Genomic DNA, 15,563 nt, shown 5'->3' on the forward strand with positions numbered 1-15,563 from the left:
TTTTGATCAGAGGTGCAAACACATTTGCTCTCAGTTAACAAATCTGTTCTTCCTCCGGCCGTTCATGACTTTGAACTTTTTATTATTTTCTAAATGCAACATCTGTGATGGCGTGTCCACGATTCCTGTGTATTAGGGAGGGGGATGAGCAGTGACGCGCCATTAATGTTATCGTTGGTGTGTTATTTATCATCTTTAACAGAAAATCGGCGAAAACGGTAACCTCTTCGACACCCCCTCCCACATCCTGCATAACCATTCACAACCATTTCTTTACAATATCAAAGCATTAACGGAATTCACAAACACCGTTTTTATTGAGTTATACTCCTTTTCAATTTCTATGTGAATCGGCAATTGACCCCCAGGCGTCACTTTCCTTGACACCATTTGTAATAAACATTTAGTTAAGTCTCAACATACATCTGCAATATTCGCAGTTGAGTGACGTTGAGTCCAAACCAATCTAAACTGAATAACATTTGTATTCAGATCATACAGTTTTACTGCACTTGTTCCGAAATAACTGCCCGATCACGTTTATTTGATTATAAAGTACTCAACCTAGTCTGTTGTATGAGTAAATATACGGCATTGATTAGCCCTGAGCTGCGAACACCATATTTTTAATTCCATGTGGAAAGAGAGAAACTACTGTTCCTAGATGTAAAAGTGCAATGCGCCTCACAATGCGGTTTTGACGAAAACAGCCTTAGCAACAGCAGATGCTGCACAGGCAGCATGGGGAGTGATGTCACGGCGCAATATAAATCATTATTTTTGATGGTAGAAAATGAATATTTAATTACTGCTAGTTATAAGCGACGAACTTGTCATCGGTCTATGCCGAGTAGTCTATGCAAAGTTTTAGTGTGTCAAAGCCTTATCTTCGCATTTGCAAAAAGCAGACAAGTACTGTAAAGGTTCTGGGTGTAAATGCGCAGCATGGCGCAATCCAATCAGTGACACTGTCCTGCCGGGGGAAACGTACGTGATCATCCCATTCATGAAATTCGAGCACTGCTGCTGTGTACATCATTCCGCAATCCTCCCATTCATAAAAAAACGAGTCCTTGCGCACTGGCTTGCAAAAGGGCCGCGTCCTCCCATTCACAAAAAACACCCCCACAACCCAGATGAAGCGCATGCGCACTGCGATCCTCACCCTCCCATTCATAAAAAGCCATTTTTCCCAAGCAGTTGCAACATCGTAGCAAAAAGCCAATGTCTCTCGCGCACTGCAGGTCGACTCCGTTGTTCTTAAGGATTTCTACTGTTACTTACATCTCCGCGGTAAATCCTTGTCGTTGTTTTCAAACACTGGACTACAGTAATATTCTAACCCAAACATTTTCAAGGAAATGCGCTGCTTCTTCGAATAAAGTAAGTATTTAAACAAGGCAATTAATCGAAATTGCTATCAACATGAATATTTGGTGGGGCGGAATTATATTCAGGACCTATATTATGATTTCATTTAACGTATTTCTCGCATACAGTTATTGTCTATTTTTTGTAATACCATCTCACTGCAAAAATATGCATTTTGTTTTCAAACGATTATTCTTTGAGTTTGATTTTAACGGTTAAAGGTCATCTGTTGGAAAGGAGAGTATAAAAGTGAGTGATTATTAAATATCGGGCTATATAAAACCAGCGCAACATCTGTATTTAGCATAATGCGTGATACCACCCTGCTGTAACTGTCTTTCCAGAATCGTGCTCACTTCGGGTCAGGTATACGCGAAGGCAATTTCACCTCTGCAAACCACTCGGTTACACTTCAATGAGTACTGCAATCTTAAAATTATATTCTGTAGTCCGTTGCTATTCTCTAGCGACAATGTGTTGGCGAATGCAAGGCAGTGAACTGACGATGAGGTAATGGTATTCGAGGGATGACCCTAATGTGTCGACGGTGTTCTCCCCAAAATATCTCCTTCATTTAATTCAATCAGTACAGTGTTTATTTATCTGCGTCGAAATCCAGGGTTGTAATACACGTTTAATCAATTTAGTATTTGATTTTCGTGTACGTTTAGCGTTCATTACGGTCTTGCGCACCGATTTCGTCTGTCACAATTAGGTTAGCTCTGTGATTTGTCTGCCGGCTTAGCAATAGACACTTGTTCTTAGTTCTAGCTAGCCTTACTAAGTAAACATTTTAAGAGAAAAGACTTGCATATGCAAAGTTTAGTATAATTAAAAATACAGTATCCAAACTGCAGAGGCTAAATAACTCTGCTTATCATTAATTTATTTCACAGCTGTTTGACATACCATAATGTGATGATGCAAAGATAACGAGGCGAAGAGACAGAGAGAGGCAGTGCGAAAGGACAATCAAACTGTCTGAATGTATAATTGAAATATTTTATATATACTGTAAGTCGAAATTATCGTTCAATAAAACAATAACATGCTCTTTTAATAGACAGTCCTGTTTCCTTCTGGTGATTAGTTTGCCCTTTACCTCATAGGAACTAAATTGTAAAAACTATTAACATTTTAATAATAATGACTTAAAGTAGTTTCTTTTGAAGTTAAGAAGACACTTTTTTATTGTAAGGGTTTATTAAGTTCCGTAAAAGTTTCCAAATATACAGCGGTCGTGGAAAAAAGTTGAAGGCACACACGCACTTACATAAAACATCCGTGCCCATATCATGACAATTTTAGCGTGGACTGGTTTATTTTTAGTTCGTAATAATAATAATACTACACTACATATTTTCTGCGGAATACGGCTAGAGTATAGTAAAGTAAGGTAAAGAATTGCACATAGTGTTTTGTAGCGAATCGATAATAAATCAACTAATAGTTTGTTCTTGCAGTTATGCTGAACCAATGAAATAAATGTTGAAATGTGTAATTTATATACAGTATGAATGTGTATATCGATACATTTAAGGGTACTGTGATTGCTGAAGCATTCAAATCACAGATAATTACAGTAGTATATCTGAAATGGAGATACAATTCTTAGATGTACAGTATTAATATCATCAGCTTGCTGTGATGTGATTTGAAGCCTATAGAATTTACTAAAATATAATGTAAGTTTTTATTTCAAATTAAAGTAGAACAGTGGGCTGCAATAAAATTGAGAAAGAATGTTTAAAATGAATTCTTTTTAGCTACAAATTGACAAAAACGATTGAAATTTTGTTGCACTAAAGTTGGATTTCGCATTATCTTGTTATTGTTCATTGGCTTACATTTCATTAGATCATAATCATATTTATGACCCTTAGAGGTTAATGTATTAGCTGTACATTTCAATATCTTTGACACTTCAAATTAAATTTTCAAATTAAATTTTATTTGAGTACAAATATTCTGAACAGTTAATGTAGCTCATGTTATCTAAAAAGGTTACATTTATCTGTTTGAGCTGAACACATTTAGTATCTTTTTATAGCAATTACTGAAACTCTTTAATAAAGAAATAACTTTATAATGAATAGTTTGCAACTCACTAGGTTATACTAATTTCTATTAATGTCAAAACACTATTTAAAATGTATATTTTGTTTTTTTCCTGTATCTTATTTTAATATTTTGACTGCAAAAGAAAAAATATATGGTGAGGTGTATTAAAGCATCTTTAAATTTGACAGTTTTGTGGTATTATGCATTTTTATACACACACACAAAATATGTACTTTATATATATATATATATATATATATATATATATATATATATATATATATATATATATACTGTATATACTTTTATTAACTTTAAGTATACATATTAAAAAGTGGTACATCTTGCTTGCACGTGCATGTAGGTGTTTTTAGTTCAAGCAAAATCTCTTTTATACTTAAATGACTAACATCTTTTTCTTCTGTACAAGGATCTGTAAATGCCTGCTTCTATCCAATTCATGAAGGATACTCGAAAACAAATGGAGCCGAGGATTCCTCTTCATATCTCCGGAGTCTCCCCTTCAGTTATGGTGCAGCCTTTGCTAGATGGGCCAGTCCCCTATGGTAGGCTCCAGCACCCCCTAACCATCTTGCCAATTGACCAGATGAAAGCAACGCACATAGAGAACAGCTACATAGACAGCCCACTAGTGATACAGCAGCCAGCTCATCAGAAGGTGCCTAGGGGGGGAGCTCATGAATCTCTGCTACTTGGACAACACCCCCACTTACCAAGGTGCGACCACCATGATGTCACTCACCCTTGGATAACTTTCAGTGGCCGCCCCAGCTCTATTAGCAGTAGCAGCAGCACATCTTCAGATCAAAGGTTATTGGACCATGCAGCACCCCCTCCTGTGGCTGATAATTCCTCCTCTTCCTCCACCAGGATTCTAAGCATGCAGCCCCAACCTCTGAGCTCTAAGCCCATGGATCTTAAAACCACTGTGACACAGGTAACTAAAAAGGGACACCAGCTGTGCTGTGAGGAATGTGGGAAATGCAAGTGCACTGAATGCACCCTACCAAGGACCTTACCTAGCTGCTGGGTGTGTAACCAGGAGTATGTTTGCTCAGCCCAGAGTTTGGTTGACTATGCCACATGTATGTGTCTTGTGAAAGGAATATTTTATCACTGCACTAAAGACGATGACGATGAAGGGTCTTGTGCAGACCGGCCTTGCTCTTGCTCCCATTCAAACTGTTGTGCACGTTGGTCATTCATGGGTGCATTGTCTTTGGTATTACCTTGTTTAATGTGCTATGTGCCAGCGGTTGGCTGCATGAAATTGTCCCAAAAATGTTATGACAGTGCCAATCGACCAGGGTGCCGCTGTAAAGGAACAGAGGGCAAACCAGGCTCCCAAGGGAAGCCATCCTGATCGAATGTGATCCTCCGTTTAGAGGAATTCTTAACCCAACTTTCAAAAAACATCCATCCAGTTTGCCTGGATAAGAGCAATTCTGGTACTTTAAGGATCAACTATCTACTTTTGTTCAAGATGTTTGTAATCTAATAACAAGGCATAGGTTCCTATTTATAACTAAATGAAGGTAAATTGTAAAATTGTAATGTGACAGATATTAAAAGCACAAGTGACATTTTTATGACCTTCTTTCAGTCTAAGGGATGGAATTTATATTTCTAATATAAGAATAATGGCCCTCCTAAACAGCAAGTCATTGAATCTTCATAAAGATGGTAATTTCCTTGTTGACCAGGGCCCTAAAATTTAAAGGAGATCTTTGGAGAAGCCAAAGTATTTAAAAATCTCCTACTCTACACAACCTTGACTCCAGCTTTCTCTGTTGCTAAAACGAGTGAACCAAAATTTTAAAATATAAATCCTACCTTTTCAGTAGGGAAACTATAGTTATTTACTATTTAAATCAATATACATTTCATTTTGGCTTACTTATTCACCTTGAAATATTTTACTAATTCATTTTTTATTAATAAAAGACATTTTCAACTTGAATTATCAAAATTGATTACTGTTTAGTTAAAAAAAATGAAAAATGTTTTAAGTAAAATAAATTCTGGTGTACTAAAAGAGAAGGCCACGTGCAAAGGGACACAAGTACAAGTCTATACTATTACACCTTTATTTGTAACCTACTGAAACACAATAGCTTTTGTTTTCAGATGAATAAGAGTGAACTGATGATAATAATAATAATAATAATAAAAATACCTTAAAGTAACATTAGTTGCAAAATATACACATGTGTCAAATATAGTGTTTATAGTAAAATCTAGAGTAACCGAATATAAAATGGGAAGCACCATGCTGTTTTTGTGTTACCGCGGAACAAGAGACAAATTAATGGAACACCTTGATTATAACTGCATGTATACTATAAAACATTGATATTGATATATATATATATATATATATATATATATATATATATATATATATATATATATATAAACAACAGAAGAATTTGCCTTTCTTTTTCATATAATCAGTTGTGTGTGCATGCAACAAAAATGGTACTGAGTCCCTTTTTGCTGTGTTCCAAATAAGCTAAACATGCGAGCTTTTGCGCTGTGTCTAGACCACTTTTCATGTTCCTAACATTTTTTTTTCCATCTGTCAACTTTATTTCTGACATACATAAAGCAAAGCCCAGATGTAAATAAATTAATGCACAGAGACACATACAAAACATTCAAAAAAAGGCCATATATGTGTATATTTAAATGTACTGTATATTTATATATTATACATATTATATACAGTACATATAAAAACAAACGCAAGAGAAAAACATTTTTCCTGTTCAGTGACATTTAAAAAACTGAAATATATAGTTATGTAGATAATGTTTTATCTGTGGCACCTTCTACATTTAAAGTATTCCCAACCAGAAACAGTATGCGACTCATGTTTCATTTTAAAAAAAAAAGTTATAGTAAAGAAATAGCCTTTACTATTTCTTTTGCATATATATATTATGAATGTCTTTTCCTTCCATCATCGGCAGCACTTGCTTGTATCTGTGTCTCTGGCCATAAAAATACCTCCCTGTTTATATTTTTCATGCCTCATTACCCTGAAAGAAGCATGCCTAATCCATGGTTCCTCCCCACCTCTGAAACCTTATATTCACGGAAACGGCTAAACAAATACAATGTCGGCTTTCTTGGATCAACCCATTTCCATTCCAGTTTGGCTTTACCGTTGCACAGTTTCCAAAACTCCCTGACAAAACCTAAGGCCTGACTGACAAACTACAGCTGTATTAAATACCATCTTTAATTTTTCAGAAAAAAAGCCTTGGCAAGACCCTACTGCAAAAATGACTGAGACAAGAGTTCTTTTCTCAGTAATAAGTGGGACTTTTTATGTTCCTACAGTTTTGTACCGTTTTTCATAGGAGTTTAAAAATAATTCAGCCACACTCAGAAACATTTGCCTTCACTTTCTAGTTCATTTGGGTATATAGGAAATTTCCTTTTGGTTTTATGAAAATGTCACTGTTCCACAAAACAACATCTTTCCACAGTCTTTGTGTGTCGCATAACACCTGCTGGAAGGTTGTGATTCAGTTTTCTTTTTTTTTCCTTTTTTACATTGCATCATAAATCTTAATGACAGAGAAGGAGGTTACTACTGATAGGCAGTTTGTGATGAATTGTTTATCTTGGCAGATTACATGTTGATGAAATGTGCTATGCTCTTGTCAGGGAAGGAGATGGGAATGGGAATGGGGTTCGGGGGGGTGTTGTTTGGGTAGGATGTTTGTGGAAATGGGGAGGTGGGGGGGGGTTTGGGATTCTGTTAGAAAAAGAAATTCCTATGTAGAAATATTTATTTTGAATCTCTATTTTCTATAGTATTTATTTTAGGATCATTATATTGTTTGTGAAGAAATTTTCAAACATTAATGTCAAAATTGAATGTATATTAAAATTAGAAATATATATATATATATATAATTCAAAAATTAAATATGTGTCATGTTCTTTTTTCATAAACATTGTTCCACTGATAAAAAAAAAAAGTTAAATACAGAAAGTTTAGAGAATGACATCAAATATATTTTAAGTAAAACCCCAAGCTTTTGTTTTATTTGTTTATTTTTTAAATGCCTCCTCTCCTATTCCTGTTTTCCTCACTCTATCAGATTCAATTGAATAAGCCACTTTAGAAACATGTACAATACTGTCTGTCTACTTCCTATGGCAATTTTTCTTTAAAATAGCACTTCTCAGACCCAGAATTGTACCCAGGCACTTAGGCACAATAAATCATTACAGTAGTATATTAATTTCTATATATATCAAGAAAAATAGTAGAATTTACATTTTTTATCAAGAAGTAACACAGTGAAGCTTTAGTTCTTAATATAAATTCAGTCATCAGCAAATATCCTTTTTACAATGTATGAGCAATTGAGTATTCACTGACTACAAAGCAAGAAATGAAATATGTCATTAAAAAACAAAGATTGATTTCTCTTTTAAAATATGTAGCAATCTAGACCATATTTCAGATATCAACACAAGGAATGTAAATGGTGCATAAGTTTTAGAAATGAAGCCCAGGCTGAGGCAGTATCCTTTTTATTTCTTACAGTGGTGCAGTCAAAAAATTGAGGGGCTTGGCATGATTAACAAATCATTAAATTTAAATAAGGAAATATAATACATATATTACATAAATGCTTATAAATTGGTAAAAGAGAAGCTGCACAGATATGGACATTGATGTGCACACATTAAAATAAGTAGCCCCACTAAAATCAAATACATTTTCTTTATTTAACACCTATTTATTTGTTACATCTCTACTTTCCAGAGTGTATTAAGCTAATCAACAAGTCCTACAAATATTTGCTTAGCTACTGGGTTTTAGGCCACATATTCTATAATTTTTACCTACCTGTTCTCAGCACAGGGGCATCATTTTGGACAACTCACTCCATCTCACCCTCAACCAGTATAGCGTTTTCCTCTTTTTTCACCAGTACAGCTGCACCTAAAATAAATAATATATTGCAGAAACTCACTGTGAAAATATATTTTAAATTATGTTACTTTAGGTGTTTAGAATAACCAGTGAGAATTTAAAGAGTCATATTTTTTGTTATTTCAATTCTTATATTGTAATCTTTTTTCTGAATACTGAGTTTTTGATCTACAGTTACTTTAATTTTTTTCTTGTCTTTAAACTATCAAGAATTACTCAAATATTTTGGTACAAATTAAGTAAAAAAGGTGGAATAATATTAATTCTGTGACATAACATCTGAATAAGAAAAGAATATTACTGTATCAAATCTCCAATATGTTCTTCCAAAACTGAAATCACAACAGAAACATAATGACATAAAGAAATATTGCAATTGGAAGACATTTATCTATAGAGGGCCATAATGTGCATAATGTAGGATTAAAAATATAAAGCACCACGAACACCTAACATTCATAACATAGTCTGAGACAAAATCACCCCAAATGTCAATCGTTACAGGATACAAAGCAGGAAACAGCACAGGACAAGCCAGTTCATTCAAGGACTTACAAAGACACCCACACTTATACTCCAGCCATTTTAGAACAGTCGATTAACCTAACAATAACAACTTTAGAGATATGGATGGAAAAGTACCTGGCATAAAACTCATAAAGACACTGGAAGAATATGTAAACTCAAAACAAGCAGTGAATGGGCAAATAATTCAAAGTCAAGCTGCTGAAATCTAGGAGGCAGCCTTGTTAACATTAAACTGCCCTCATGTACCATTGCGCAGGTAGCATAAGCCACCTAAGCAGGGTTTCACAGTGCATCAGAATTAGAATTTTAACTTGTAATTTTGTGTCATTAAATCCAGTTTTTAATCCATTAGACCAGCTAGACAAACCTTTACAAATTAAGCAAATAAGGCAATGTGAAATACGGGTAATATTAAAAGTCTGAAGTAGTGGATGAGAGGCAGGAAACAGCGAGTTCTTGCCAGAGGTGTGACTTCTCCTGGGGCACATGTCCAGTGTGCTACTTTGGAAATGGGCTGGTGATGGAAGGGGTTGGGGTGTGTGGATATTTAGGTTCCTGTGCTGGGAATCTTATTCTAACTTTACATAGTTCCTTTACAGAAGGCAATCAGGTACAAAGCAGTAATGTTTATTAGAAGAACCACATCCTTTCAGTGATATCTGAAAAAAGTGCATGCTTAACTATAATGTTATTGGATAGTATGGTGACATGCCTGGACCTCAGTTCTACTGCCTCCTGTGCTTTTTATGTTCTACCTGAATCCTACTGGGTTTCCCTCCATAGACCTAAGACAACCAGGGACTGATAGAATTAAACTTACAGTACTTGGCACAAAATAATTGCGTGTTTAGGAGTGTGTCTCGCCCAGTAGCAATAGAGGTCCAGGTCTAAAATGGAGGAGATTCAACACTGTAACAATGAAAGGCAAAGGTTTCCCCGCTTTCTAGCTCCATCTACAGTAATTCCAGTCATTGTGCCTAAATTACTGCTTGTTTTTTCATTCTGCTAAGATCATCTCCAATTGATCTGAGATTCTACAGGGTAGGTTGCAGGTTAGTCATAGGCAAGAAGGATAGGACCAAAAGTCTCCACATGGTGAAGACTACAAATAGGTCCATCTTCATGCATTTGGTTCACCTCACCTTTCCTCAGTGAACTCCAAGTTTGCAGGTATACACATGTCTTCAGGTACATTTTCTGGATGTCTGATTATGCCTAGAGGTGTTACTAACAGTGCCAGTGCGGGATCACTCCTGGGATACGATATAGTGTCTGTATGCCTTTCCCTACATATGCATGTGTGCTTCAATTTGTGTAGCTTTTTTTTTGAATGGATGCATGTTTGTGCCCTTGTCCTAATATAAGAGGAAAGGATAACTTTTGGAGGTAAACTGTATGGCATACAGTATACAGCCCTTTATTAAGTTCATTGTCTAGACTGGCTGGCCTGCCTCCAGATCTCAGGCCAATGCAGCACATATGAAATGACCTCAAGCAAAAGTTGAGCAAATACGACCTCCACCTCTAAAATGAGAGCTTGTTCAAGGGCACATCGATCTGGCACAACAACATGTTCTATCAAAGCTGGCAAGCATTTTCAGAAACATAACAGGCAAGTGCAAGTGATTTATGAAGTGAATCACAATGCCAGTCAGATGTCTGCTAGCCAAAAGCTTAGCTGGATTCTCAGTCCCCACCTTATTTTTGAGAGGACAATGATAATATAATGGCAACTACCAAGAAACATAAGACACAGTTTAGATTTTGTCCTGACATGCACTATGAATTGTGAGACCTTATATGCACAGGTTTGTGCCTTTCTAATCAATTCAGTTTGGCACAGGAGGACTGCGTTCATCTTAAGGATAATTAAAGCAAATAAGACGCACCTAACCATCATTTGGGGTGCCACAGCAAACCATCTGAATACTCACATAAATAAGAGATTTCACTTTTTGAATTTTAATAAATTTGTAAACCTTTCTGCAAACATGTTTTCACTTTGACAGTATTGAGTGCAGACTGAAAAAAATGGTAAATTTATCAATTAAAATATACAGTATATATATATATATATATATATATATATATATATATATATATATATATATATATATATATTGTGACGGACAGCCGGGTCCCGACGCCTCTGCTGCATACGTCCCGGGGGAGCCATCATGGACATTGCAGTACCTTCCTTGGGGCGCTTGGGGGCAGTCTCCCTGGCTGTGGATCCCTCCTCAATCTCCCCCGTGGCTCCATGGGACATGGAGTCCACCACAGCAGCCCGGCTGGGAGATGGGGTGGCCGTTAGGGGGTGCTGCAGAGAACCAGCCACCACACTGGACGGTTTATCAGCCCCACCCGGAGGTGCAATTAAGACCAGCTGGTCAGGCACCTGGAACACTTCCGGGTGGGGTATAAAAGGGCCTGCCTCCCAGCAATGAGGGCCAGAATCGGGAGGAAGAGGACGAGGTTGCCTGGGAGGAGTGGTGGAGCAGGAAAGTGTTGGTTTGGTGTGGGTTTTGTATTTGGGACTGTGTTGGGCCGGTGGGACACGGGGAAGACGTGTGCCCACGGCTGAAGAGAAAAAAATAAAAACTCTTCAGTGTGAACACGTGCCTCTGCGTAGTCTGTGCCGGGTCGGGCGCTATATAGCACCTTTATCACTATATATATATATATATATATATATATATACACTCACCTAAAGGATTATTAGGAACACCTGTTCAATTTCTCATTAATGAAATTATCTAATCAACCAATCACATGGCAGTTGCTTCAATGCATTTAGGGGTGTGGTCCTGGTCAAGACAATCTCCTGAACTCCAAACTGAATGTCAGAATGGGAAAGAAAGGTGATTTAAGCAATTTTGAGCGTGCCATGGTTGTCGGTGCCAGACAGGCCGGTCTGAGTATTTCACAATCTGCTCAGTTACTGGGATTTTCACGCACAACCATTTCTAGGGTTTACAAAGAATGGTGTGAAAAGGGAAAAACATCCAGTATGCGGCAGTCCTGTGGGCGAAAATGCCTTTGTGATGCTACAGGTCAGAGGAGAATGGGCCGACTGATTCAAGCTGATAGATGAGCAACTTTGACTGAAATAACCACTCGTTACAACCGAGGTATGCAGCAAAGCATTTGTGAAGCCACAACACGCACAACCTTGAGGCGGATGGGCTACAACAGCAGAAGACCCCACCGGGCATCACTCATCTCCATTACAAATAGGAAAAAGAGGCTACAATTTGCACAAGCTCACCAAAATTGGACAGTTGAAGACTGAAAAAATGTTGCCTGGTCTGATGAGTCTCGATTTCTGTTGAGACATTCAAATGGTAGAGTCAGAATTTGGCGTAAACAGAATGAGAACATGGATCCATCATGCCTTGTTACCACTGTGCAGGCTGGTGGTGGTGGTGTAATGGTGTGGGGATGTTTTCTTGGCACACTTTAGGCCCCTTAGTGCCAATTGGGCATCGTTTAAATGCCATGGGCTACCTGAGCATTGTTTCTGACCATGTCCATCCCTTTATGACCACCATGTACCCATCCTCTGATGGCTACTTCCAGCAGGATAATGCACCATGTCACATTAGTATGGTGTTCCTAATAATCCTTTAGGTGAGTGTATATATATTTCATTGAATTCACTATCTCTCTCACTCTCTCATATATACATAGTGAATATCACCCCATGGCATGTCATTTTTACATATACATATATATAATTATATATACTGTATATTGTCATGGATGGCCAGGACCCTTACCTGGCCGGGATGCCTTTTCCTTGGAAGGACTGTGGTCAGAGCATTACATCCCCCGGAACGCTAGATGGCAGCGGTGCTCTGGACTCCTGCAGGGCTTCATGGGAGATTGAATTGGATACAACCCTGTTGGGATCCAGGGGCATTGACAGGGGGCACTGCAGCTGCTCCAGAGCCCGTGTGGACGGTTCTTCCATCACATCTGGAAGTGCTGCCAGAAGTAGGGCAACAAGCACTTGCAGCACTTCCAGGAGACTTATATAAGGGGCCAACAGAGACTACTCGGGAACCCAGAGTTGGGAGGAGGGAGACAAAGCTTGCCGAGGTGGAGTGAAGAAGAATAAGAAAGAGAAATAGGAAAAGGTATTGTGTTTGTGCCTTGTGCTTGAGATTGTGTTGTGCTGGTGGAAAACGAGGAAGGAGTTTCCTATGGGAAGTAAACGTGTTCTTTTTATCAGTGTGCCTTACGCGTCTGTCTGTGTTGGGTTGGGTGGCTGGCACACCCCTAGAGCTCGTCACAATATATATTTATAATTAGACCTCACATAGGGTTACATGGTGAGTCTGTGGTTGAGACTGATCTTGCAAAAGTTGCAAAGTCCAATGAACTACAAATTTCCAATTTTAATTTCTGTAATCATGATAGAGTTTCCAGTAAACAGTCTGCTTTCACTGCTTGTCATGTATAAACCTGTGTATCCCCCATCTGCTTACTATCCCAAAGTCTTAGTGAGCAACCCTTAGATCTTTGGCAGTTCCTATATTAAATACTGCATCTAAATCTCTCAATGAAAATTCTTTGGTTTTACCTATCTACTAGGAGGCTCAATACTTCAACTTACAAACTGCTCTACATGATCTTAATTTCCAGATACTGAAACTATCTATTCCTCTTATAAATATACTTTGTTTAATTCAGGTTTTTAGTGAGTCAGAGCCTATCCCAGTAGCATCAGACACTGAATAGGAATTAGTCCTGTGCTTGCACATGCACCTATGCTCAGTCTGATTCAGAAATGCCATGCAACACAATATGCACAATTTTCAGTTACTTAAAAACCCTGCCCTCCACAGCAAAAACGTGCACACTCCACAGAGACTGTGGCCTTGTAGGCACTGGATCTCAATCTCCATACGCAACACACAATCTTCGTTTAGGCATGGCATCTTAATCTCCATAAGTAACACACAATTTTGACCCATTATTATTGTCCTTGTGTTATATTGTTTACTGTTTATGTGTAGTACTGCCTCTCCTGGCTGTTGTGCATTTTACATGAAGTCCATCCATTCATACTCCTGAAATCATAATCCAGTTTACAGTCATGTGCAGCTGCAGCCTATCCTTGATGCATTACGTGCCAGTCCACTGCAGTAGTACACAAAGTTAACTGTGTCATTGCTTTTATATGCTAATCTTCCATTTTCTTTTAAAAACAAGCTTGCAAAGGCAGTCACTTTGAAAGATACTTAATCTGAAGATTTAGTAAGTATTAGGCATTTACACTCTGTGTCCTGTGCAATTAGTTTCAAATAGAGATTTTATGCTTTACTCATTTAATAAACTTAATTAAATCTAGCCTAGTATCATGATATTAATTTACCCATCAGTTCATCCATCCATCAAATTTACAAACCTGCATTTTCCATTACAATGCCATATTAAGTCATAATCTGTTTTAGTAGCCTTCGTCCCAAGCTAATGGGATGCCATTTCATTTTAAGGATATGTTCACTGACACATTGAACTAACACTAACTTGCATGCCTGTGAGATATGAAAAGTAACCATGCAACAACAGTAGAATATGCAAACTACACAAAGTGACCAGACCAGAACCAGACAAACCTGTCCTTGCAAAGCTTAAAGGAATGTTCCACTGTGCTGACTCTAATTTTAATTTAGGGACAACAATTAACCTAAAAAGGTGTTTGGCATATACAAGGACCACATGGTATCCGCAAAAAATCCATAAAGACATGGGGAGAACATGCAAACTCCACAAAAAAAAAAAACTGGTGTGGAGTTGAAACTATGTCACAGGAGCTGTAAGACAAAAGCAATAACGACCACATCAATATTATAACATGGCTGATGCCTTTATCCAAGGAGACTTGACAACATTTGAGATACAATTGGTTACATTTGTTTTGTTTTTCCAACTGTAGCACAGGCAGATGAAGTGACTACATCGCACTGCCGGCCAATATGCTTTGTTGATTAAAATAGTAGTGGAAAGGTACAATTTAAAAATCACAAAATAAAACTTATTTATTGTATATCCTACAGTTAAATGTACAATAAACAGTGATAGCTACGCAAAAATTTAATGCTCACTTTTGAGGTCATTTTGAAGAGGATGTGGGTAGGAAGATTAACTGAACATAATCTGTTAGTGTTTACAGGATGGGTGTCAAAATCCTGAGTCACATTTGGGCTTTGCTACTCTCTCAAGCCACACAAGTACTTCAGTGTACTTGAAAGGTTTTGTACACACAAAGGATGAGCTGGACTATTGCTTACATAGCATTAATACTTTTTAATGCATGGAGACTTTAAAGTTAATGACTGAGACTGTTTGGCCAATTCACACCCATTCCTTAAAGCCACATTTTATTTGCTTTTGTCTGGAGGTGCATCCATCGTCTCCACCACCTCCTGAGACAGAAGGCTGCATGTATTTACTGGTCTCTCTGGGGAAACAAAAGGAATTCTGGCCTCCATGTTTTGTCCACTCAACGGTGCAGAAAACAGGAACCAACAGGCTTTTTTTCTGCTTTTTCTCAGTTAACAAGATTTTAAAGAAACTTGTCTCCAGGATGGTCTCCTACTGGTTCTTCATTGCA

At 37.5% G+C, this 15,563-nt stretch overlaps 1 protein-coding gene across 1 annotated transcript; it reads left to right on the top strand.

Moving 5' to 3' along the window:
* Window positions 1-1,165: 1,165 nt before the first annotated feature.
* On the top strand, window positions 1,166-4,850 carry spry4 (sprouty homolog 4 (Drosophila)). The gene is made up of 2 exons (XM_039775044.1): window positions 1,166-1,383; window positions 3,863-4,850. Exon 2 carries the CDS (start codon window positions 3,872-3,874, stop codon window positions 4,814-4,816), a length of 945 nt encoding a protein of 314 aa, XP_039630978.1. The 5' UTR covers window positions 1,166-1,383; window positions 3,863-3,871; the 3' UTR covers window positions 4,817-4,850.
* The last annotated feature ends 10,713 nt before the right edge of the window (window positions 4,851-15,563 follow it).

This window comes from Polypterus senegalus, chromosome 13 (assembly GCF_016835505.1).
Source record: "Polypterus senegalus isolate Bchr_013 chromosome 13, ASM1683550v1, whole genome shotgun sequence".
Classification (NCBI taxonomy): Eukaryota; Metazoa; Chordata; class Cladistia; order Polypteriformes; family Polypteridae; genus Polypterus; species Polypterus senegalus.

Coding starts and splice junctions, on each gene's coding strand:
- spry4 (XM_039775044.1), top strand. CDS start 3,872: ATGCCTGCTTCTATCCAATTCATGAAGGATACTCGAAAACAAATGGAG.